At 38.5% G+C, this 23,856-nt stretch overlaps 1 protein-coding gene and 3 pseudogenes across 4 annotated transcripts in view; 1 reads left to right on the forward strand and 3 right to left on the reverse strand.

Moving 5' to 3' along the window:
• Positions 1–23,856, forward strand: part of Cfap95 (cilia and flagella associated protein 95) — a 204,424-nt gene that overhangs the window by 47,854 nt on the left and 132,714 nt on the right. For all 4 annotated transcript variants that reach the window (XR_015440114.1, XM_021252729.2, XM_087184091.1 and 1 more), the window contains one exon: positions 15,079–15,187. Coding sequence is in view for 3 of the 4 variants with exons in the window: in XM_021252729.2 (XP_021108388.2) it covers positions 15,079–15,187 (109 nt within the window). In the remaining variant the exon portion in view is untranslated. The remainder of the gene's footprint in view (positions 1–15,078; positions 15,188–23,856) is intronic.
• On the reverse strand, positions 8,308–9,717 carry LOC147825959 (pericentriolar material 1 protein pseudogene; annotated as a pseudogene).
• LOC110347765 (uncharacterized) lies at positions 9,855–11,522 on the reverse strand (annotated as a pseudogene).
• LOC147825960 (pericentriolar material 1 protein pseudogene) lies at positions 11,731–13,251 on the reverse strand (annotated as a pseudogene).

The raw sequence follows: 23,856 nt of genomic DNA on the forward strand, positions 1-23,856 counted from the left end.
AAATAAGCTGGTCAGGGCATGTCAAATGTTCTGCTTGATATTCAGGTACAAATTAGAATTTTCTCTCACTGTAAAACCACCTGGGCCTAATACTGTCTTGGGGAAAAACAGCTCTTTGACAGCTTTCTCTATTTCCTCCTTAGAAATGGTATATTTAGACTTTTTGTTTCTACCGGGGAAATTTTGATAATTTTTTTCTCAAAAAGTTATGTATGTCATCTAGTTTTACAAATATATTTTCATAGAGCTATATAAAGAAGTCTTTAATGTTTTAAAATTTTTCTTCTATTTTAATGGTTACACCCTTCTGTTTCTTATAACAATTTTATTAAACTATAATTCATGTACCATATAAATGACCCCTTTAAAATATACAATTCAACAGTTTTTAATACATTCACAGAATTGTGCATTCATCATCAAAATCAATTTTGAAACAGTTTCATTATCCTCCTATATAAATCCTGTTTCTTTTAGCTTTTCCCCCTAAAACTCTCCAATTCTTTAACTCTCAAACTATAGGTAACTAATTATTTTATCTCTGTGGATTTGCCTATTGTGGACATTTGATAAAAGTGAAATTATACAATATACAGTCTTTTGTGACTTAGCATAATGTTTTCAAAGTTCATCAATGTTGTAGTATTTCTCAGTATTTAGTTTCTTTTTATTGCTTGATAATAATATTCTATATGTGGATATTATATTCATTTTTTAATCTCTCCTTTGTAGTGCTCTTTTTCTTGATTTGCTAGATATCAATTTATCTGTTTTGTTTAGTTACACATTTATTTCTTTATCTTTTTCTGTTTTATAACTCATTTAATTTTTTTAGCATTCTGAGATTTTTTGACTTGCTTTTCCTTTTTCTATTTTTTTAATTAGATGCTTCATTTATTTATTTTCCTTGGTTCATTTTTAGTGATATAAGTACTACTTAAAATTTTGAATTTTTCTCTGTACACTAGCTGTATTCTATGAATTCTTACAAGTAGTGTTTCATTTGTACTTTTGAAAAGTTCAACAATTTAACTTTGCATTGATTTGATTTGACTTGTTTGATAATGTGATTACATATTTCCAGATTGAAGAAAGAGCTTTTAAAATGTTATGAATTTCTAATTGTGTTGCAGTGTGATTTATTGAAAATATATTGAAATATATTTTCTTAATTTTTATGAAAGTGCCATGTACACTTGGGGTTGTATTCTTCAGGCAGGTCATCAAGTACTAGTTTCAGTCTTCTTCCAACCTGCAGTCTAAGCTCATCCATTTACCAAGGAAAATGATCCAAATTCCATGCAGTCACAGTCAAAAGTCGAGGATCTGTTCATTGTTATCCTGTAGTTTCTTTACTAAGTCTAGCTCTGGTTCTTCTTAGTTCAAAAGTAAATATTTTCAAAGCCTCAAATTTATGTAATCTCTCATTGCCTTTTTCTTTGTGAAAGTCAGCAAATTATTTTTTTAATTCATTCTATTTCTTAAATACTGGAAAAAACACCCAGTGGCAATTCACACACAGAACTAACAATTTTCCAATCTCTTTTCCATTGTCATGAGGTACATTGTTTGATTTCTCACTTATTGTTCCTGGTGAATATTTGGTTTGCTAGTTTCCATTTTCTTCTGTAAGGCTTTGAGCCAATGCCATATATTTTAGATTTTTGTTATACTACCATCTGCTCTACTTCTGGTATTAATTTGTTTGTAAGCCTAGGCAGGCTAGGCTTAATCTGTGATAACAAATAGCCCCCCAGATTTCAGTAGCATATCACATAAAGGTTTATTTCCCATTCTTACAATGTCTTATAGGTTTTTGGTAGGGGATGGGTGCTCTTCCACACAGATACTCTGGGACTCAGGTTGATTGAGGCCTGCCATCATTGTCATGATTTGAATGTCCTATCCAAAACTCATGTTGAAGCTTAATCACCATTGTGATGATGCTGGTACATGGTACCTGTAAGAGCTATTATTAGGTCATGAGGAGTCTAGCCTCATGAATGTCATTATATTGGGTGTGGGGTAGTTGTCAAAGCCCCCCTTTCACCATGTAACACCCTCTGCCATATTATGACACAGGAAAAAAGTCCTCAGCAGATGCTGGCACCTTGATATTGGACTTCACACTCTGATAACCTTCTCTATTTACTGTAGGAAATAAATTTCTTTTCTTTACAAACTACCTACTCTGCGGTATTCTATTGTAGTTATAGAAAACAGACTAAGATAATCATCTAGAAAGTCATCTCTTACTCTAGCAGGAGAAAAAAACCAGTTAAAAATTGTATAAGAGTTTCACTGCCTTAGCCCAGAAATGATGCATATAATCTCTGCTCATATTTTTTATTGGCCAGAACTAGTTAAATGGCCTAAGTACAAGTTTTGAGAATTTTCTTCTTGTATTCCTGGGAAAGAAGAAGAAACCATATTGGTGAATACAATGTCTGCCACATATGGGAGGCTTTCTTATAAAACTCTCCTCCAAAAGGGGCCTCTGGGCTAAAGTTATATCCCCTTAACCTCGATGTCCTTGAACATCTTTTTTTAAGTGACATTTTTAAATTGATATACGTTTGAGGTACATAATAATTACATTTATCCTGAGGAGTTGGTACATGTACAAAACACATCTTAATTCTTTTTTCATCCCCTTTCCCTCTTCTAACTTACCCCTCCTTCAATTTCTTGGTTCCCTTCCCATTTACAAAAGATCTATTTCCCTGTTTCCTATTGTCTGTCTTTTATATTGCTCTTTAATTTATTTATACTGTGTAGCGATGGACTATGCATTGTGTTGATAAACATCCTGGAAAGCATTTGGTGTTATGAGGTTCTGCTTACTCCTCTGTTACAAAAATTGGCCTGAAAATTTCCCACTGGTTTTGAGTTCTTAAGTGCTTTTAATGTTTTGGAATGTTAAGACATGTATTTTACCTAGCACTTTTCATTGTTGTTGGTCAAAGTGTTTGTCCGCATACCCACAGAAAATGTGATTTGGTTGGCACAGTGAGAATTCCCACCTCTTGCAGTCTCTTTATTGAGCCTTCTCGCCAGAGCCTTGTCTGCTCTTCTTCTACTTGGCTTTCACAGGCTCTTGGCTGCTTTTGACAGCCCTTGCACAGGATATAATCTAGGGATTATAACTTCTGGTTTTGCCAAAAATTTACTTTGATCTTAATTTTTCCATTCCTTTTGCTGCTTTTTAATGATTTCTTGGAAGAGAAGGGGTGAAATATGCATTTGTGTAGCTGTGTTCATCATGAAAGTTTCAACTCTAGATTCTACTTATGAAGCAAAGGCTATACATTCATTTCTAATGAAAATGAAATGAATTATTCTGAAACCAAATAACCTTGGATTATCTCCTCAATGTGTACAGCTCATGAAATCACAGAAATGTGCATTAAAATAGCATTAAATTTGTACAATGCAATCTTTTGATATTATTCTGGTGTAACAGTAAGACTATAAGGATGGGCGCTTACACAAGCAATCAAGTGTTTGTGCACTTTCGGTTTGAGGCATGGGAGGGCAACTGATTTCCGAGCCAACACATGTCATATTCTGTCAAAGTGTTCTTCTATGTATAACACATTTTGAAAAACTTTTTAGTTCCATTCTTCCACCACCAGTGTCTTTAGCCATCTAAAGGAGAGTAGGTTCAATGAAACCCTAAAAAATGCTCTAGAATTGGAAGATCCTAGAGATCCACTGTCTAAACATAGGAGAACAGAACATCCTTACTCAGGTTTGACAGAGCGGTACTGGTCATCACCACTTCTGAAGGACTTAGTATCTTCTAAAGGTGTCTCTGGTGGGATAATCAGTTATAGTGTCACTCTATTTAATACACGTTCCTTCAACTGTTCTCAAAATTATGTGTTTGGAGTTAACCAGAATGACAATTTTTCAACTGCGAGGTAGGCGATGCCTTTGACTGCCACACTCCTTTTATTTTCTCCCAGTATTTTTCATATCGCCTCCTGCTTTTGAAGATTTTCAATGAAGAAAATTCGTAATAGTGATAGGTCTTATTTACATGCCACTCAGTAAATGGTGAGTGAAGAAAATAATTTATCTGTCTTTATCAAATGCGTTATTTTGAATGCAGTTTAGGCCTCAAATTCTGTGGTTTCATGGTACAGATGCACAAATCACAGCATGAGACACAATGAAAAACAAAGTCCTTCTTCATAAGTCTGAAATGTCACTGTTTCTCATAAGAACATATGATTTCCTTTATGATACTGCAAATACATCTGAAGTCTTCATTTGTCAGTTTGATGGATGTGCCACCAAATAACACTACTTTTGCATGTAAATCTTCTGCCCATGAAATCTTTAAGGAGGATTGTCAAACATTTCCTTGCAGTCTTTGCTCCTATTGGTATTATACTTCTCATATGTCAGGGAATATAGCTGATTCTCAAGGGTAATTTTCTTTTAAAGTTTTAGATAGCATATGATTATAAAATCTAATAGAAAAGGTTTCTTCTCATTTTTCTTCCCATTTGCATTACATTTACATCAGAAAATACAATAGCTGACAGCATAGTTGTGAACTACATTAATAATTCTAAAATTTAAAGTTAATATATTTTGCCATCTGGAGTCTTAACTAAACATTTTTAACGTCTTTGAAGGCTGCAAAGAAAATGTGTCTCTTGTCAAATAACCAGAAGCGAGGATTCAGCTCAGAATTCCATTGTTCTCATGTCAGATATTGCTCAGATTCCAAACCCCTTTGCAATCTGTGTTATGCATATGTATATTGAGAGTTTTCCCATTCAGCAAGTAGATTTATAATTCCTCTGAAGACAGTTTGGTGTTGCAAAGAACAGGCTTCTCTCTGCATAATCACTCCCTCTTTATGCGTTATTTTGCAAGCTGAACCAGGATACTCTTTATTTTTATGGACATATTTGAAAACCATTGCTTTCAGCATGTATGTTAAGGCAACAGTAACAAAAAACAGAACTATTCACTCACTCAATCAAGAAAAATTGAAATAACATTTACAATGCGTCAGACTATGCTACTCATGAAGCTCACATAGACAAATAAATAATCCCTCTAAGAAACTCATGGTGTAATGAGAAAGCAGATACATTAATGAATAATTATAAGATGTGAAAGGAGGTAGTGATAAAGGCATTGGTTTCTCTGCAAACCCCCACTTTGTTTCTCCCACATAAACACGGAACCACAGAAACCCACAATGTAACCTGTCCCCGTTCTTGTGAGAAGATTCCTAAGGCCTAACCCCACAGTGTCCTCCACCCACAGGGTGCTGGCCCTACTGGCCTGGGGCAGTCTAGGGCGCTGGGGTCCCAGCTTGGCTCGCAGCTTTAGGCTCAAGATTGTTCAGTCCTGCAGCTCACTTGGGAAATCATGTATTTACTTAAAGAGGGGTTACAGATCTGATTTCATGTGGAATTACCTAACTTTCATGAAAGAAACCCCAGGTCTAGAAACTGATTCAACAGATCTCTTTAATGAATCATGGCTTAGGATGGCACTGTGTTAGGCCTGGGTAGAGACAAGAAGCTCAAGGTCTTGAGGAGTCAGGATACTGAATATAGAAAGTAATGGTTGGAAGCTATATACTAACTGGATACGTTGTGTGCTTGTCCAGAAAGGGAGCTACTTGTGGTGGTCTTTGCCCTCCTGGATATACCCTGAACCCTGTTTAAATTGTTCCAAGTAACATTTTTGACTACAGGATCAGGTTTCCAAATTCCTTTTAATATAGTTTTCAGCTTGGATTCTGTCCTATCAGCCTCCTTATTCCTAATTCTATGCATAGTTTTAAAACACAAAATTACAATTAATTTAATTTGAAGGTTGAATGGGCTTTTATTTGTAATTCTGGAAGCAGGCAGTGTCTCTTTCTGGGAAATGGAATAAGTGTTCCACTGAGTTAAGCAAAGAAAAATGGCTTTGTAGGTAGAAAAGGGTGGAGGAAAGCAGAAATAGAGAACAAAAAATGGATTGGTCATTTTAAAAGTTACTTTCCTTGTGGAGTTAAGACAGAGGAGACTTCCTTATTACACAGACTCAGGTGGACTGGGGTTTTGGAAAACTGTGTTTTTGGAAAACTGGCCTATTTCAAAGTTCATTTGGCTTACATAGCACTTAGCACAGTGATTCCATTCTGGTTTGCCTAGTCTGCTGGCACCTGGGGCAGAAAGAAATGGCCTCCCATACACCATGTTTAACAATTGTCATATCATTCCTTAAACAGAAGGATAGAAAAAACATATTTCATCTACTGGTAATTAAGGATGTCTCAGCTAAAGCTCTCTCATAAAGAAACAGGCATAGCATTCTGGTTTTTCCTTCTGGAGTAAGACAGAGGGGACATCCTCAGCAGACAGGCCTCAGGAGACAGTCCTCAGCAAAGCAAAGTCCTCAGCAGAAGCAGCAGAAGCTGTTTCTCAAGGAAGATTCTAGCACTGCTGGCAAGAAACCTTGTGGCCTCTCCTCGTGGCAAGATGATCAGCCTATACCTGCCTGCCTGACCTCAGGGGTCCAGCTCTTCCCTCAGTCAGCAACACAAAATACCTGAGTTCAAGCACCTTAGGCCTTGAAATAACTGCTAACCAGATCCTGTGAAGTTCACATCTGGATGAATTAATATCTACAAAACACTGTGAGCTTGACCAATGTTAGTCAACAATGTTTTTTTCTATTAATCCAAAATAAAATAAGAAGTATAATGACCATGTAACATATTTTTCATATTGCTAAATTATTGAATTTGAAGGACTCTTACTAATTTTTGGTGTTACAGATTTTATTAAAGGTGATAGATGATTATTTTGAATATTCTTGTCAAAACAAACAGTTGGCAGCTTTTTATTGGTCTCAGTCATTTTAGGGGAGAAATTGGCTGTTTCATGAAGCCCTCGAGTTTGGAACTACATATTTAAGAATCTGGGATGCACTTATTCTCCAGAGTTTTCTCAACTTCATTACTATTGGCGTTTTGGGCTGAATGTTTCTTTGTTTTAGTTGGCTTCCTGAGCTTTGTAAGATGGTTAGCAGGATCATTGGCAGCTACTTCCAGGACACATAGGAATCTGCCCTTCCCAGATGTCATAACTGGAAATGTCTCCAAATAAATGTCTGACTGTCTGCAGAAGTTCAAATTGGCCTCCTCGCCAAACACAATTTGGATGACTGCTAGTCTACACCAATATTTTTCAAATTATAGACTCAACTCATTAATGCTCTGTGAACTAAATTTAGGGGGTCAGTAGCAGCATTTTAAAAATTAAATATATGAGAAAAATGGTATTTTCAATAAATGGTACTGGGAAAGTTGGATATCCACAAGAATGGAACTAGACCTCTATCTCACAAATTATAAAAATCAACTCCAAATGGATTAAAGACATATGTAACACCAGAAACTCTGAAACTAATTGAAGAAGACAGGGAAAATTCTTCAGAACATTAGAATGGGCAAAAATTGTTTGGATGAGACCTCAAAGGCACAAGAAATAAAGCCAATAATAGACAAATGGGATTGTATTAAACTGGAAGGTTTTTGCACAGCAAAGTAAACAGTCAACAGAGTATAGAGGTAATCTACAGAATCAGAGAAAATATTTGAAAACTCTGCATCAGACAAGGATTTAATATTTAGAATATATGTGTTATGGTTTATATCTAAAATGTCTCCCAAATGTCTTATGTGTTTGGAAGGTGATTAGATTGTGGGGATCCGATAGCTGACTTGCTGTTAGGAAGTGGGGCCTGGTTGGAGGTGGGTCACCTGGGGTGTAACCTGAAAGGGTGTACTCTTATTCCCAGTTCCTCCCTTCTCTCTCTGGTTCCTAGCTGGCATAGGCCAAGCACCTTTTCCTTTACCATGCCCATCTGTCATTTTGTTTCTGTCTTAGGGGCACCATGCCGTGGATTGAAATCATGAGACAAAATAATCCTCTTCTCCTTTAAATTGTGTATGTCAGGTATCATGTCCTGGGACCAGAAAGTGACTAAGACAATAAGAAACTCAAACAACTCAATAGCTTCTGTGCAGTGTACAGTAGGCTGAGGCAGGAGGATTGAGAATTTGAGGCTAGGCTGGGCTACATAATGAGACCCTGTCTCAAAACCAAAAAACCAAACAAAACCAAACCATAACAAAATACTTCAATAGCAAAAATCCTCCAAATAACCCAATAAAAATGGCAATAGTCCTAAACAGACATTTCTCAGAAAAAGACAGACAAATGTGTAACAAGTATATGATCCTCGATGGATCCATGATGGAAGACCACTGAAGAACCAGGATGCTTATTCTGATGCACGCAAGAAGACATAATGACAACACAGATGGATTCTTTTTTTTTCTTCTGCTGGGTAGACATCACCCAAATTTGATGTATTGGCAGAGATAACTCCTTCAGCTGCATCATCATCCTGCACCATAGCAACAAGATCTTGTAACTGTCAAAGTTTCTGTTATGCAGCCATAAGTCTGTAGATCTTCTGTTCAAATTCTGCATCTTCTGGAGCCTCATCAACCAGACTGCTCCTATGCCTAGATAACGAAGCTCCACTGACTACCTCTTCTTCTTCTTCTTCTCCTCTTCTTCTCCTCCTCCTCCTCCTCTTCTCCTCCTCCTCCTCTTCTTCTCCTCCTCCTCTTCTCCTCCTCCTCCTTCCTCCTCCTCTTCATCTTCCCCTTTGTGCTACATGGATCCCTTCATCTCCTTCTCTACTGTATCAACAATCTAAAGAAGAAGGCATGTTTAGAGCCCTAATGTTGGCAGCAGATCTGTTGTTTATTTCACAATTAGAATTGGCTGATCTCCCATCTCTATTATTACAAACACACTGTGGATTACTATTACTATTTACTTCATTCCACATGGCAGATACTTGTGGATTTTGAATGTTAACAACAGGTTCAGAATTTTCATGCTCAGAATCATATTCTGACTCTTCAGTTTCTTTATCTTTTGTGTTTTCATTTACAGCATCTGCCATCATATCTGATGGTTGCTCATAATAATTAACTAATTCTCTTAATTCATTCAATCTCTTTCAAACTTCATTTAGCCTTTGGAGTTTTTCAATTGGATTTATTTGGCCTTCACATTCACTCTCATTCTGAGAAACCAGAGAAGTGGCAGGATAAGGAACAGATGACATAAGGCTATTGTTGGACTCTTCATTGACAACTGGCTCCAAGCCTGTAGAAGCAGAGGGGGCTGAACTTGTACTTCTCTGATCTGTACTTTTTTTTTATGTGAAGCAGAGGCTTATTTATTTTTCCAGTCCTGGGGATCAAATACAGGGCTTTGGGCATAGTGGGCAAGGGCAAGTACTGTATTAGAGCTGTACTCCCAGTCCCTGAGGTTCTTTTAATTATGGAATCACTAACATAGTATATAGGGATATGTTTCAAGGTATCCTGTCCAGTATGAGGTTGGAAATGAACAGAAAGCTTAAACATTCTTCCTTTCACAAGACTTGTTTGCTTCAAAATTACTGTAATATTTTTACTAAAGGCACTCCACAGTTAGTGTGTTCACTGTTTTTTCTGTGTGATTTTATCTGCTCATGAGAAAGGCAGAAGATACCACTTTAGGCCCTGCAAGGTACTACCTTCCCAGTTTATCTCCAGTATGTAACACCACCTCTTGAGGGCAAAGGTTTCCTCACAATCATTACATCATTACATGCTCCATGATAATCCATGGTGATTATTAACAATAAGGTCCATTATTTCAGAAAAGGCTTTCCTAGTTTCTCTATTCATAGGATTTCAAAGGTGACACTTAAGCAAATATTCAGCAAGGCTTTTCCACATTGAATATACGGGTGTGTTTTTTCCCCTACATATTTGTGACATAAAATAATACATAATTAATGACTGGAGGCACAACCACATTCACTACACTCATAAGGTTTCTCTCTGGTACAAATCCTCTATTTTCCCCTGAGGGTGGACATCTGGCCATTGGCTTTCCCACAGGGACCATACTCCTATTTGCTAGGAGCCCACTGATGTTTGATGTATCAGGGGTCATGGAAGGTATTTGCACAGTTATATCAGCAGGTTTTCTCCTTTGCAGGAGTGTATTACTGTCTGATAAGGTGTGACTCACTGTAGAATTTTCTACCTTCATTGAATCACTGCATTTCTCCCTGTTGTGTGTTCTCTTATCTTTAACAAGGCAAGACATGTAAGAGTAGGCTTTCTTACACTCATCACATCCTTAGGGTTTCTGTCCTGTATGAGTTCTATGATGAATAAAGAGCTTTGCCTTTGTAATGAAGGCTTCCCCACAGTCACTGCATTTATAAGGTTTCTCTCTAGAGTGAATTCTCTGGTGTCTAATGAGAACTGACTTCTGTGAACAGGATTGTCCACACTCAGTACATACAAAGGGTGTCTTTCCTGTGTGGTATCTCTGATGTGCTATGAGGCAGATCTTCTAGTTGAAGGCTTTACCACAGTCAGTACATCCGTAGGGTTTCTCTCCCATGTGAATTCGTTGATGTATCATAAGATTGCCCTTCTGAATGAACTCTTTTCTACATTCATTATATAAATAAAGTTTCTCTCCTGTATGAATTCGCATATGCACAATGAGTGGTGATTTCCTGGCAAAACTTTTCCCACATTCGGGGCACACATGGGGCTTATTTCCTGTATGTATTTTCTGATGCTGAGTAAGCTGAGATTTCCTGAAGAAGGCTTTCCCACATTTACCACATTCATGGAGTTTCTCTCTCTCGTGTACACTCTGATGTTTAGTGAGGTTGAACTTCTTGTAGAAGGTTTTCCCACAGGTATTACATTCATGGAGTTTCTTTCCTAAATGAATTTTCTTATGTTCATTGAGCTGAGACTTCTGAGGAAAGCTTCCCCACATTTAGCACATTCATGGGCTTTCTCTATTTTGTATGTTTGTTGGACTTTAAGGAATTGTGACTTGGTGCTGGTAGGTTTTTTATTTTCATAAGATTTAACTTTAGTATGAGTTTGCTCATGAGTATCACAGAGAAAGGATCTCCTATCTTCATTTAACTCAGCAAGCTCTTTTATGTTATATCTTCTGCTCTGGTTGGATAAACCTAGACATGGTTTCAAAATTTTTCCATGTAAATCAAACATGTCATGATTTGGCCTTAAAGGAAAATGATGTTTGCACCTCTGAACATTTCCAAGTGCATTCTGTTCATAACATTGTTTCACCCTCTTTGGCCTTTTTTTGGTTTTGCAATTACTGCTGCAGATGATCATTAGCTGTCTCAATTTCTGGATAGGCTTGATTGTGGATTTCATCTTCTAATGTCCACAGTGGCTCTCCTCATTCCAACATGGAGAGGACATCTGGCCTGCTGGCTTGAAACACCACTGACACCAGGCTGCTGTAGTTCTCCAGCATCATGTCCTGGTACAGGTCCTTCTGAGCAGGGCCCAGGTACTACCACTCCTCCCAGATGAACCTCACAGCCACATCCTCCAGCGATAGTGACTCCTGGGCCTTTGTCATTTTCCTGTACTTCAGGAACATCCAATAACTGAGATGCTCTGTCTTTAGGATCTTCTGAATCTGCCTTAAATTTTTACTTAGAAATCTGCGTCTTTGGTCAAGGGTATCCCAAGAAATGATGATATATACATCCAGGAAATGTCACTTGAACGTTCTTGCTCCAGGGAGCAGGACTTGCTTCCCCTGTGAACCCAGCAAGATCTACAGGTGGCTAGGACGAATTCTAATTTGTACTTTTTTGTGGAGAGGCTGAAGAAGGCACAAATGATGAGTTATTCAGATGCTGATCTCGAAGTGTGTGAAGTTCTCCAATCAATTTGTCCTTTTTGTTTCTTTTCCTGTAGCACTCTCATTTTGCTAAAAAGTTGGACTTTCTCATCAGGTAAATGTTCAAAAACTGATGGATTCCTGCTCTGGGAAACCTCCCTAGTTAACGAAAGACTTTCCACCTGTCTTCCGTTGTCAGGAACTGCTGGAGGCTGAGAATCATGAAGTTGATTATGAAAACGCTGAATTAAATCATTCAATTCTTCATTTAGTTCAGATGTGATACTGACTCCCAATAAACTACCTGTGGTTTCTGCAACAACAGAATCATCCATTACAGCAACAGCTTGCTCTGCTTTATGTTGCAGAGCTAGAAGAGCAGCCTGTTGCCCCTGTGGAGCTCGAAGCTGCTCCTGTTGTAACATCCTTTTTAACAAATCATGTTGTTTCTTCAAATTTTCTATCTCTTCCATAGGCTCCTGTTCAGGATCTCTGGCTGTGGTATCTGAAGCCTCAGACTGCACATCTATGTTTAGTGATGTGCTCTCAGCTACAGAACCAGATCCCACAGCTGAATCTATAGCCCGAACATCCTCCTCCTCATTTTCTCTAGCAAGGATTTTTTGGAGAAATTTCATGTATGATTTTTCTTGTTCTTTAAGGTGATCTATTAGATGAGTAAGATGCTCAACATTAGCAGATCTTTCATTTTTCTTTATAAGATCTTCTTGCATGGAACTGGCTTTAGTAATATAGTCACAAATTTGAACAAGCCTGCTTACAATCTGGCTGCTCTCCATTGCAGGCTCTCCTCTCCCATCTTCTTCAGAGACTTGGCAATTTTGCAACAGGTCATTACTTAATGCAGAGGCAAACAACTCTTTACATTGTGCTGACCCAATCATTTCTCTCTTCTGAAGACTTGTAACAGCATCTTTGCTCTTTCTTTTTTTTCTCTTGTTAGTATTAATCTGCGTAGGCAAAAAGTTGAAGGGCTTTCGGTTTTCACTAGGCTGATATTTGTTGTTAGCAGCTGTTGCTCTTCCTTGAGAATCACTTCCAATGTTTCTCTGATCTAAATCACTGAAGTTTATCTGCTGTTTTAAGTTTCTCTAATTCTGCCTGCTCTGGGACAGACATCTGAGTCATCTGTCTACTGTGTGGAAACGTATGTGGAGTTTTTGTTCTTCGCCTTCCAACTCCTGGTGATGATTCCAGAGAAATATCATTAGTTACTCTTTTATCATTTTCTACACTGAACTTTTTCTTATTCTTTTCTGATGATCTATTTGTCTTCTTCTGTTGGCCACCCCAATCCATATTGTTGAGTCGGTCATCAACACTCTCATTGCTCCAGTTTGGTAAATCTTGATCATTCATGCCTTCTCCAAAAGGTCCATCTCCTGCGGCCATAGTGGCTTTTAACAATTTTCTTTTCAGAAACTAGTTTTTGCACCTCACAAGCAACTCCTTTCCTGCTGCACACTTCAAAGCTGTTGTCTGCTAATGATTTTTAAAAATTCAGTAAACTATTAATGAAGTAGCCCCTCCTGCCACCAGCAGCGGTCGGACTTGAGAGACCGCAGTGGAGGTTCACAAAGTTGTGGACTACCTAGAGCCCAATGGCCCCATTTCTACTTTAGCTTCTTGGCGTCAACCGCCGCAGACACCATCATCTTAGGATCTCATTGTGGTGGGAGAAAATGAGAGGGGGGACTCACAGATGGATTCTTGATGTCATGGCTCCACACACCCCCTCTAGGACTGGAAGAAATCCTGAACCAAGCAAGGCTAAAGTTTTTGCATCTAGACAAATAAGAGCTTAGAAGAGAAATTAAGTCCAATTATGCAAAAATAAAGTATCAATTGATATAACCCAATTTTAAAGCCTGATTAGAATTCATTCTACATAAGGATCCATGATGCTTTACAGTATATGAAAGACCTTGCTCCTTTATTTTAAAAGCTTAATTAATATAAAAATCTTAAGTATTGTTATTACTTCTGTAATCATTTTAAACATGAGAAAATGGAAGCAAATAAAGGTGAGACCATATTCAAGCCATAGCAGATAGGTCCTTAAACATATTTGCTGAATAAACAAATGGATGGATAGATTCTTGGGTGCTTGAGTGTCTCTTACACAGTTTTACTCTTAATAGAGGCCTCTTCTGAGAGATGCTTGTTCTTACATTCCTTTATTTCACCTAAAACAGCTACTTCTGTTGCCAGCCACAGCAGCCCATTTTCATTTCTTATCCCCAAACCCCTCCATTTTTATTATTCCTAACCTCTCTTTTAGCCAAGATGTTTGGAATATTTTTCCTCTTTCATGCACATTTTTAACAACTGTTTTTTAAGCTTATGTTTAATTGTCAGCTTCCCCTAGGTGATTTTTAGAAGCAGGGAGGATAGGTTATAAATCAATATGAGCAAACACTTTGCTATCTCATTCTGAAAAAATTATAATTAAAATTCACGGTAGAAAGAATCTCTAAAGTGGCAAGTTGCCTTTCTAAGATATTACCATGTCATATTTTAGATTTATTGTCAGCAACTAATCTACATTATTAAATAAAAATCAGCTCATTGGAGTTACTGAATAATTACTGTGTTGGATAAGTAGTACTTCTGCAATATTATTAGTTTTATCACGTATATTAAGTTGCTTTTAGAAAGTAGCCTCAGCATTACTTGAAAAAAGATGGAATATATTTTATTTCTCACAAATTCAACAAATATTTAATGAAAACAGTGCCACAAATACAGTAAATCTTCATTGGATGTGTCTCAGTTACTTTTCTCATTGCTGAGACAAAATACCCAACACACACAAGTTAAGGGAGGAAAGGTTTATTTAGCTCACAGTTTGTAGAGGCTTCAGTTCGTTTCAGCTGGGTCCAAGGTAGGGTGGCATGGCAGAGGGGCATCACAGAGGAGAAATGGTCTATGGCAATCAGGCAGGTGAGAACAAGCAAGGGACAAGACAAACCTCTTTCTATCCCTTATATTGTATCCAGCCTACCAGGATTAGGGCAGTACCAAACCAATCAGTGGACTGATTTAGCAATCACCCACGCTTAATCCCAGCACCCTTAATCCTAGCATTGCACTATGAATCAACCATACACTCTAGATTCAGCCACCTCTGAAAAAGCCCCACCTATGACTGTGTGAGGCTTTGGGGGAACATCTAGACACAAACCATAACAGAATGACTTTAAAAATTTAAAGGCAATGCATGATAGATAAGATTTATACCTTAACAGACGCTTATTTTTTTCTTAAGGCATCATGACAGAGAAGCTTTTCCCAAAGATTATGATATAGAGGGTCCTGAGAAAGTGAAAAAACTGTGCAATTCAACATATTGGAGACTCGGAACTGATGAACCTCCAGTAAGTAGTTGCTGATAAACACTAGTGTCTTTGTCATAATGAAACATGAAAAAGTAAGGGCAGGAGCATATTTTCAGCACCACAATCCTTGTTAGCTAAGTTAGTTTCTTAGAAAGATTACCCAGGCACTCCATGTATCAGCAAACTTACCCATGATGCATCTATTTCATGTGGCTATTGGGAGAATTAAATAAAGCAAGTGCTTAATATAGTGTCTGGCTATATTACTTAGCTTTTTGTTAAATGTTATTGTTTGGATCTGTGTCTCCCAAAAGGCTCATTGGGTTGAAGCCTTGATTGCTGATGGCTTTTTGGGGAGTGATGGAATCATGAATCCTCTGATTTCATCAGTGGAGGACCACTGACGAGATCATAATTTGATGACATTATTGGGATGTGATGGAAACACAAGAAAGAGCCTGTGTGAAGGGGGTGTGACCTTTGGGAACTATTTAGTTAATGGCCTCTTCCTCTCTGGCTCTTTCCCTTCCTGTCTGCTTCCTGGCTGATATGATGTGAGCAGCTTTCCTTTGCCACAACCTTCTTTTTTGTTGTTGTTATTCTATTTTTAAAAATTAATTTTATTGGTACATTTAAGGTATACAATGTAATGAAATTCATCATTGGAAATTTGCACCTTTACATAATTCATCTTGGTTCTCATTTTTTTCCCATTCCCCTGCCCTCCCTTCAACCCCTCCACCATTCCCTGTATACAAAGACTTTGTTTTCATTTTCTCATATTAATTCCATTCCCTTCTTTCTTTTCCCCTACTCTTCACACTTCCCCTTTGCACCTTTTCTTCCTATTTCACATTATTATTCCTTTTAGTCCTTATTTACACTTTCAGTTTCTCACACTAGAGAAACTATTCATTATTTAAACATATGTGTCCTATTTATTTCACTTAAGAGTATCGCCTCAATGTGCATCCATTTAGCTACAAATGTCTAGTTTCTCCTTCTTTATGGCTGAGGAATACTGCATTTTAGAAAAAACCCCCACATTTTCTTCATCCAGTCTCCAGTTGATGGGCAATTGGGTTGCTTCCAAGTTTTAGCTATTACAAACTGTGCTGCTATGAACATGGGTGCACATATATCTCTGTGGTATGATTCTTTTAATCCTTTGGGGAAGATACCCAGCAGGGGAATAGTTGGGTCAAATGGGACTTCCAATCCTAGTTCTTTGAAATATCTCCATACTGATTTCCACAGTGGTTGCACCAGTCTACACTCCCACCAGCAGTGGAGCAGGGTTCCTCTTTCCCCACAGCTCTGCCAGGATTTGTTATTGGTTGATTTCGTGATAGCAGCCATTCTTTCTGGAGTGAAGTGGAATCTCAGCATTGTTTTCATTTGCCTCTCTCGAATGACCAGTGATGTTGAACATTTTTTCATGTTTATTTGCTATTACTACTTCTTTGTCTGAGAAATGTCTGTTCATTTCAGATGCCCACTTTTGCATTGTGCCTTTAAATTTGGGAGGTCTTGTGTAATTGTTGTGGCTAGTGTTTCCAAGACTATATTGAACAGGAGTGGTGATAGTGGACATCCTTGTCTTGTTCCTGATTTTAGTGTGAAGGATTTCAGCTTTTGACCATTTAGTAAGATATTGGCTATTGTTTTTTCATAGGTGGCTTTTATCAGACTGAGGTAGAGTCTGTCTATTCCAATGTTTTGTAGGGTTTTTCTCATAAATGTGTGTTGGATTTTGTCAAATGCTTTTTCTGCATCTATTGAGATGATCATATGGCTTTTGTCCTTGGCTCTATTAATATAGTGTATTACATTTATTTATTTATTTATTTATTTATTTATTGGTACTGGGGATTGAACTTGGGTCCTTGCGCTTGCATAGCAGGCGGCGAAACCATCGAGCTAAATCCCCGAGCCAATAGTGTATTACATTTATTGATTTGTGTATGTTGAATCATCCCTGCATCCCTGGGATAAATCCCACTTGATCAGGGTGTATGATCTGCATTCCATTTGCCAAAATCTTATTGAGGCTTTTTGCATCTATGTTCATTAGTGAGACTGGCCTTTAGTTCTCTTTTTTCGGTTGGGTCTTTCTCTGCTTTGGGGATCAAGGTGATGCTTGTTTCCAGGAATGAATTTCAGAGTATTGCTTCCCTTTCAATTTCACTGAAGAGTTTAAATAGTAGTGGCAGTAGTTCGTCTCTAAATATCTTGTAGAATAAAGCAGTGAAGACATCAGGACTCAGGCTTTTCTTAGTTGTTAAGTTTTTAATTACATTTTCAATTTCATTGATTGATTTTGGGTTGTTTAGAATGTTTAGGTCATCTTCGTTCAACTTTGGTAATTCACACATATAGGACTCTGTCCATTTCTTCTATGTTTTCCATCTTATTGGCGTATAGGTTCTTCAAGTAGGTATTGATGACCCTCTAGATTTTTGCTGGGTCCATTGTAATTTCACCCTTTTCATTCCTAATTGCATGGATGTGGGCCTTTTCTTTCCTTTTTTTGATAAGGTTGGTTGAGGGTTTGTCAATTTTGTTTATTCTTTTGAAGAACCAATACTTGGCTTCATTGATTTTTTGTTTCATTCTCTTAGTCTCCATTGCATTGATTTCTGCTCTGATCTTTATAATTTCCTCCCTTGTATGAGCTTTGGGTTTGTCCTGCTCTTCTTTTTCTAGAAGCTTGATATTCAGCATCAGGTTGTTTAATTGGGCTCATTCTGTTTTCCTAATATGTGTATTCACTGCTATGAATTTCCCTCATAAGACTGCTTTCATTGTGTCCCATAGATTCTGAAGTGTTGTACTGTCATTGTCATTTAGTTGTAGGAACTGTCTGATTTCTTCTTTAATTTTCCCTGTGACCCATTCGTTATTAAGAAGTGTGTTGTGCAGTTTCCATGTGTTTATGTAATTCTTGCGGTTTCTTTTGCTATTGATCTCCAATTTCATTGCACTATGGTCTGATAATATACAGGGGATAACTTCAGTTCCTTTGCACTTACTTAAACATGTTTTATGAACGAGTATGTGGTCTATTTTAGAGAATAACCCATGTGCAGCTGAAAAGAATGTGTATTCTGATTTTATAGGGTGGAACACTCTATAAACATGTTAAGTTCATGTGTTCAAGAGTTTGAGTTCTAGTATTTCATTGTTTATTTTTTGTCTAGTTGACCTATCCGTGACAGTGGGGTATGGAGGTCCCTTGCTACTATTGCATTAGTGCTTATTTGATTTTTCATGTCCACTAGTATTTGTTTTATATAGTTGGGTGCAGTAGTGTTTGGTGCATAGATATTCATGATTGTCATCTTTTCCTCTTGGATTGTTCCCTTTACAAGGATGTAGTGTCCTTCTTTGTCTCTCTTAATCCGTGTTGGTTTGAAATCCACTTGATCTCCAAAGAGGATAGCTACTCCTGCTTTTTTTCATGTTCCTGTTGCATGGAGTATTGTTTTCGACCCTTTAATTTTCAGTCTATGAGTTTCTTTTTGAATTAAGTGTGTTTCTTGTATGCAGCATATTGTTGGATCTTGCTTCTTGACCCATTCTGCCAATCCATTTCTTTTGATTTGTGACTGGAGATATTAACATTGATGGCTATAACTGATACATATTGACCTATCCTTGTCATGACTTTTTGTTTTTGTTGGATTCCCCCCCTTTGTGTTTAATTTCTTGTCATGCCTAGTGGATTCATTCTGTAGGGCTTCCTGGGGTTGTGATTCTCACTGTCTTTTCCTAGGATATTGTTTAAAATTTTTTGGAGTGCTGGCTTCACATCCATGATGTTCCTAAGGTGCTCCTTGTCATGAAAGTATCTTATTTCTCCATCATTTTGAAAGATAGTTTTGCAGGGTACCTCAATCTGGGTTGGAGGCTATTTTCCTTTAGGTCTTGAAATACATCACTACACACTCTTCTTGCCTTGAGGATTTGTGTTGAGAAGTCTGCTGTGACTCTGATGGGCTTTCCTTTTGTATGTGATTTGTTTCTTTTCTCTAACTGCTTGTAGAATTTTATTATTTTGTTGGGTTTCTGGAATCTTAACCATTGTATGCCTATGTGTAGATCTTTTTTGATCATGGCTAGTTGGAGTCCTATATGTCTCACTTATCTGTATGTCATGTTCTTTTCCCTTATTTGGGAAGTTTTCTGCCATCACTTCTGTGAACAGTTTTTTTTATGTCATCTGCACTCTCTCCTGTTTCTTCATTGACTCCAGTAATTCTGATGTTATTCTTCTTTATATCATCTAGCAGCTGCAGGATTGATTTCTCATGGTCCCTTATCATTTTTAAGAAATTTTTCTTTTACTGGTCACTAAATGCAATCCTGTCTTCCATATCTGAATTTCTATCCTTGGATTGACTCATTGTGCTGTGTAAACTTTCAATGGAATTTTTAATCTCCTGAAAATCTGTTAGCATCTGTTTTATGGATTCCATTTTTTTCCTTTGTTGAGATTCCATCATGTTCCTCAGCTCCCCTATTTTTTTATGTGTCTGTTTTAGATTTATTAATCATGTCTTGTACTATGGGCACAATCTCTGCTGTTATCTGAGAAATTATTTCTGATTTTATTTTTTACAGGTCCTCTTTCTTTGCTAGTTCAGGAGTCCAGGTGGTTGAGTATCAGATTGTTCCATCTTGTTTCCCTTTGAGGTTGCCTTAGGTGATCTGGAAGTCTGGTTTTGAGACTTATTTACGTGTCTTCTCATTTCAAAGATGCAGGCTGCTGTGTCTTTGTTGAGGTGACTTTTTGCTCACCCAGTGGTCTTGAATTCTCAGCAATCCACTGTTCACTCTGCTGGTCAGCAGTACACCATTCCTGGGTTCAGAGTCGTGGCCTTCTGGATCCCTGAGCTGACCTGTTTTCTGGGCAGGCTTCTGGCTGGTGCCTATGCACACTTGGGATGATATCTAGGTGTGCTTCTCACAGGGGCCCCTATGTAGCTGTTGTCTGTGAGGGCCTTTGGTTGGGGGTTGTGCACCCCAGTTCCTGTTGTTTGCACAGGCTTTGGCTAGGGTCACCCCACACTTATAAATTGTATTTGGTAAGCCTCTGTGTATTGCTTGTGTGTCTGTACAGCTTTTCTCCAGGTGGGTCCATGGCTGTGGCCAATGGTATGGTGGGCCTTTTGCAGAAGCCCGCTAGCCCATGCAGTGCCTCTCTTGATTGGTCCTAGCCTGGTTGGGTGGGCAGGAGCCTCTTGGGTCAGGGTGGACCCCCAACTGGGATCAGCCTGCAGCCATGCTGATCTGGGACAGCTGCTCTCTGGTATCTGGATGCACTCACTGATGGAATGGCAGGCCTCTGGTAGAAGCCCGTGAACCTGTGCAGCTCCTCTCTGGGCCTGCCACAACCTTCTCTCATGATGTTCTGCCATGGTACAAACCTGAAGGCAAGCTTACTGTGAGCTGAAACCTCAGACACCATAAGGCAAAATGAGTCTTTCCTCCCGAAGTTGTTTATCTCAGACATTTTGACACAGTAACAAGTACTTGACTAATATTGTCAGTATAATGAAATACCTGACATTGGCTATTATGAAGTAAAGGGAGGTTTATTTTGGCTCACAGATCTGGAGGTTCAAGTATAAACTTAGGTGACTCCATTCATTTGTGTCTCTTGTAAGGGTGGCATATAATTGTGAGAATGCATGTCAGAGTTAGGGGTCATATTTTGAGACAGGAAACAGAGAGAGATTGGGAGACTTGGGCACCATAACCCCCCCCCCCCCCCCCCGCCTGTTTTGGTACTGGGGATCAAACTCGGGTCCTTGCACTTGGGAGGCAGATGGTGGAACCACTGAGCTAAATCCCTGCCCCCTCCATAACCCCTTTGGAGAACACACCCCCAACGACCTAATGACCCCCACTAAGTCATACTTCTTAAAGGTCCTGAGTAGTTCCCAATACTGCCACCCTGGGGCCTAAGCCTTTAACATATTTTAACTTTGGGGGACATTTAACATCCAACTGGCACCTAGAAAGTACTCAAGAAATGTTTAATATGATAATGTTGTTGGTGCTATGGCAGCAGCTTGCTAGAGGTCTTGTTTAGCCTCCACAGTAACCCACACAAGGTATTATCATCTCTGTTTTACAGAGAGGAAAAAGTCCTAGAAATTAGGCAACTCACTTAAAGTCACACAGCTGGGGAATGGATTGAAATTTGAACTCAAGACTTTGATTTCAAGTCTTTTGTTCTTGTCTCAAGATAGTGGAGTGGCAAGAAATTTAAATGTGCTATTAATATTCTGATAACATTTGTATGACCCAGTTACAAAATGGATATGCATTGCATACATAGTTTCTGTGTGAATTGCTATGAGTGAATTACAATGAGTCTGCTTTGGTGTCTGTCCAGTAAACATGAGGTAGGAGCTCAACTTCTAAAAGACTCCCAAACAGTGTTCTACCATATTGGAGGCTTTGGGGCTAGATGAAGACTCATTTCAGCCTTGATGGATGGCTTTGGGGCCTGAAGAGCTGCTTAGGACAATGATGGATGTGAATGTACTAAGAGGACTAGGTTTGTACCATATTCTGTCCCCAAAAGCTGGGCAGATTCATAATTGTATACTGGAAATTGTTCTAGAAGTTTCTCTATTCTTCAGGGTGATAGGAATCGTTTAGCTTACCATGGCAGTGCAATTTCCCCCCTTCCTTTTTCTCCCTGGATAAAGAATAATAAGGATAGCCTGAAAAATAGAGATTTATTGTAAAGTTACAGCTGCTTGGATATGGAATGAAGGAACTTACGGAAACCAAGACAGTTTTAAGGGAAGATATTTCTTATTGCACCTATGTTCATTAGTTTTTTTTATCAGTGTCAAAAATACCCGAGAAAATCAGCTTTAAAAGAAAAGATTCATTTTGCGTCACAATTCCAGAGGTTTCAGTCCATGGTTGGTTAGCTTCATTGCTTTTAGATCTGTGGGGAGGTAGAAATGTCATGGTGGGAGGGCATAGAAGAGGAAATCTGCTCACTTCATGGCAGCCAGGAAGAAGAGAAAGAGAAAAAGATCCAGAAAGGAAGGGATGGGGAATCAGATATAGTTCCCAAGGTCATGCCCTGTATTAGTTAGAGTTCATTTAGGGAACAGATTTAATGTAAAGAACATGATTATACAAAGAATTGACTAGATAGGCCTACAGGATTGGAATCAGACCAGTCTAAATGACTGCCAGATCAGAAGTGGAAGAATGCAAAATGGCTGCCTGCACAGTGGAGGGGCGGAGGATCCAGTTGAAGGTAGGAGGACTGGAGCTCACTGCAGTCTGATGCTAATCTGTGTGGGAAGGTGGAAGGATCTCTGTTGGAAAGCTGAAGAGTCTTCATTGGAAGCCTGAAGGAACTGGAGATGAACTTCCAAAGGCAGTGGCAAAGATTGGAGCTCCTCCCAAGAAAAAAGAGGGATGGCTTCCTTCTTCTTTCCCTTTTTATTCTGTTCAGGGTACAAGCCTATTGTTTGGTACCACCCAAATCTAGAACCAACCAGAGCCAATGTCTTCCCACCTCAGTTTGCATTCTATATGTCAGTCATCCACAGACACACCCTGATCTTTACTAATCTGCTGGGCAGTTCTTATTCCTTCATGTATTACCATTTATGATCACTTGCCCCCATGATACACTCTCTTCAACTAGGCCCCACATCTTATTTCCATTACCTCCCAATAATGACATTAGATTATTCTCCCATTAATGGATTAGACCACTTGATGAAGTTAGAGCCATGATGATCTAATCACTTTGCAGAAACCCCATCAGCTGGCAACCAAGCCTTTATCACATAAGTTTGGGGGGACATTTCAAATTCAAATCATAACAGTTCACACACACACACACACACACACACACACTCACACACACAAATGCATGCACTCAAACACACTTTCTTTTCCGATTTTTCTCTTGCCTTATTCTGGGGAGCAATCTGAGGTTTCTCAGTTTCTACCCACCCCTCTTATCCTTTGCACCAAGCTGCCTTGTTGGTCATCAGCTGGCATATGGCTGGGGCACTTGAGTCTGATGCCCAACTCAGTCAGTAATCACCCTATTCCACTCTCCCAAGACCCATGCCTTTTGGAGCATGACTCTGATTGGAACAGGAGAAAATTGGCCACCACAAGTATTGGTTGGCATGTACTTAGGGTTTTTCACCTTTAAACATTTACTTTTCATATTAAAATGGTCTCTAGGAAAAAGTGAGATGAAATGAAATTAAGGTGTAGGCTCCTCAAGCATTTCTTCCCCTAGATTCTATATATTGTGGTGGCCAAGTCTCAGGTTTAATAGAAGTTGTATAAGTAAAGTTTGCCTTTTCTGTGTCTTTTTCTTGATGGCCACAGAAATTCTGTCCTTCTACCCGCTTTAGAGTGTTAGTTAGGAAGAAAATGTATTTAGGAGTTTTTATTTTTGGAGAAACTGCTCTTCTTATATTGTACTAAGTTACATTTTTCTCTATTAGACTTTTTCATGTATAAAGAACTTGTCCTTCCATGTTGATATTTGATCTTCACAAGAAGGCTATCAAGTTGGCAAGAAAGATATTAATTTAGTTCTAGACCTAGAATTCCAGGTCTTATGTGACTCACCCAAGGCTCCAAGTATACAGTGAAGAAGGGGATATACATACAAGGCCTACAGGCCTTCATGTAATAGGTGG

This window comes from Heterocephalus glaber, unplaced genomic scaffold, assembly GCF_053883595.1.
Source record: "Heterocephalus glaber isolate CG9 unplaced genomic scaffold, H.glaber_assembly_v1.0 deba00001481, whole genome shotgun sequence".
In the NCBI taxonomy this organism is placed as follows: Eukaryota; Metazoa; Chordata; class Mammalia; order Rodentia; family Bathyergidae; genus Heterocephalus; species Heterocephalus glaber.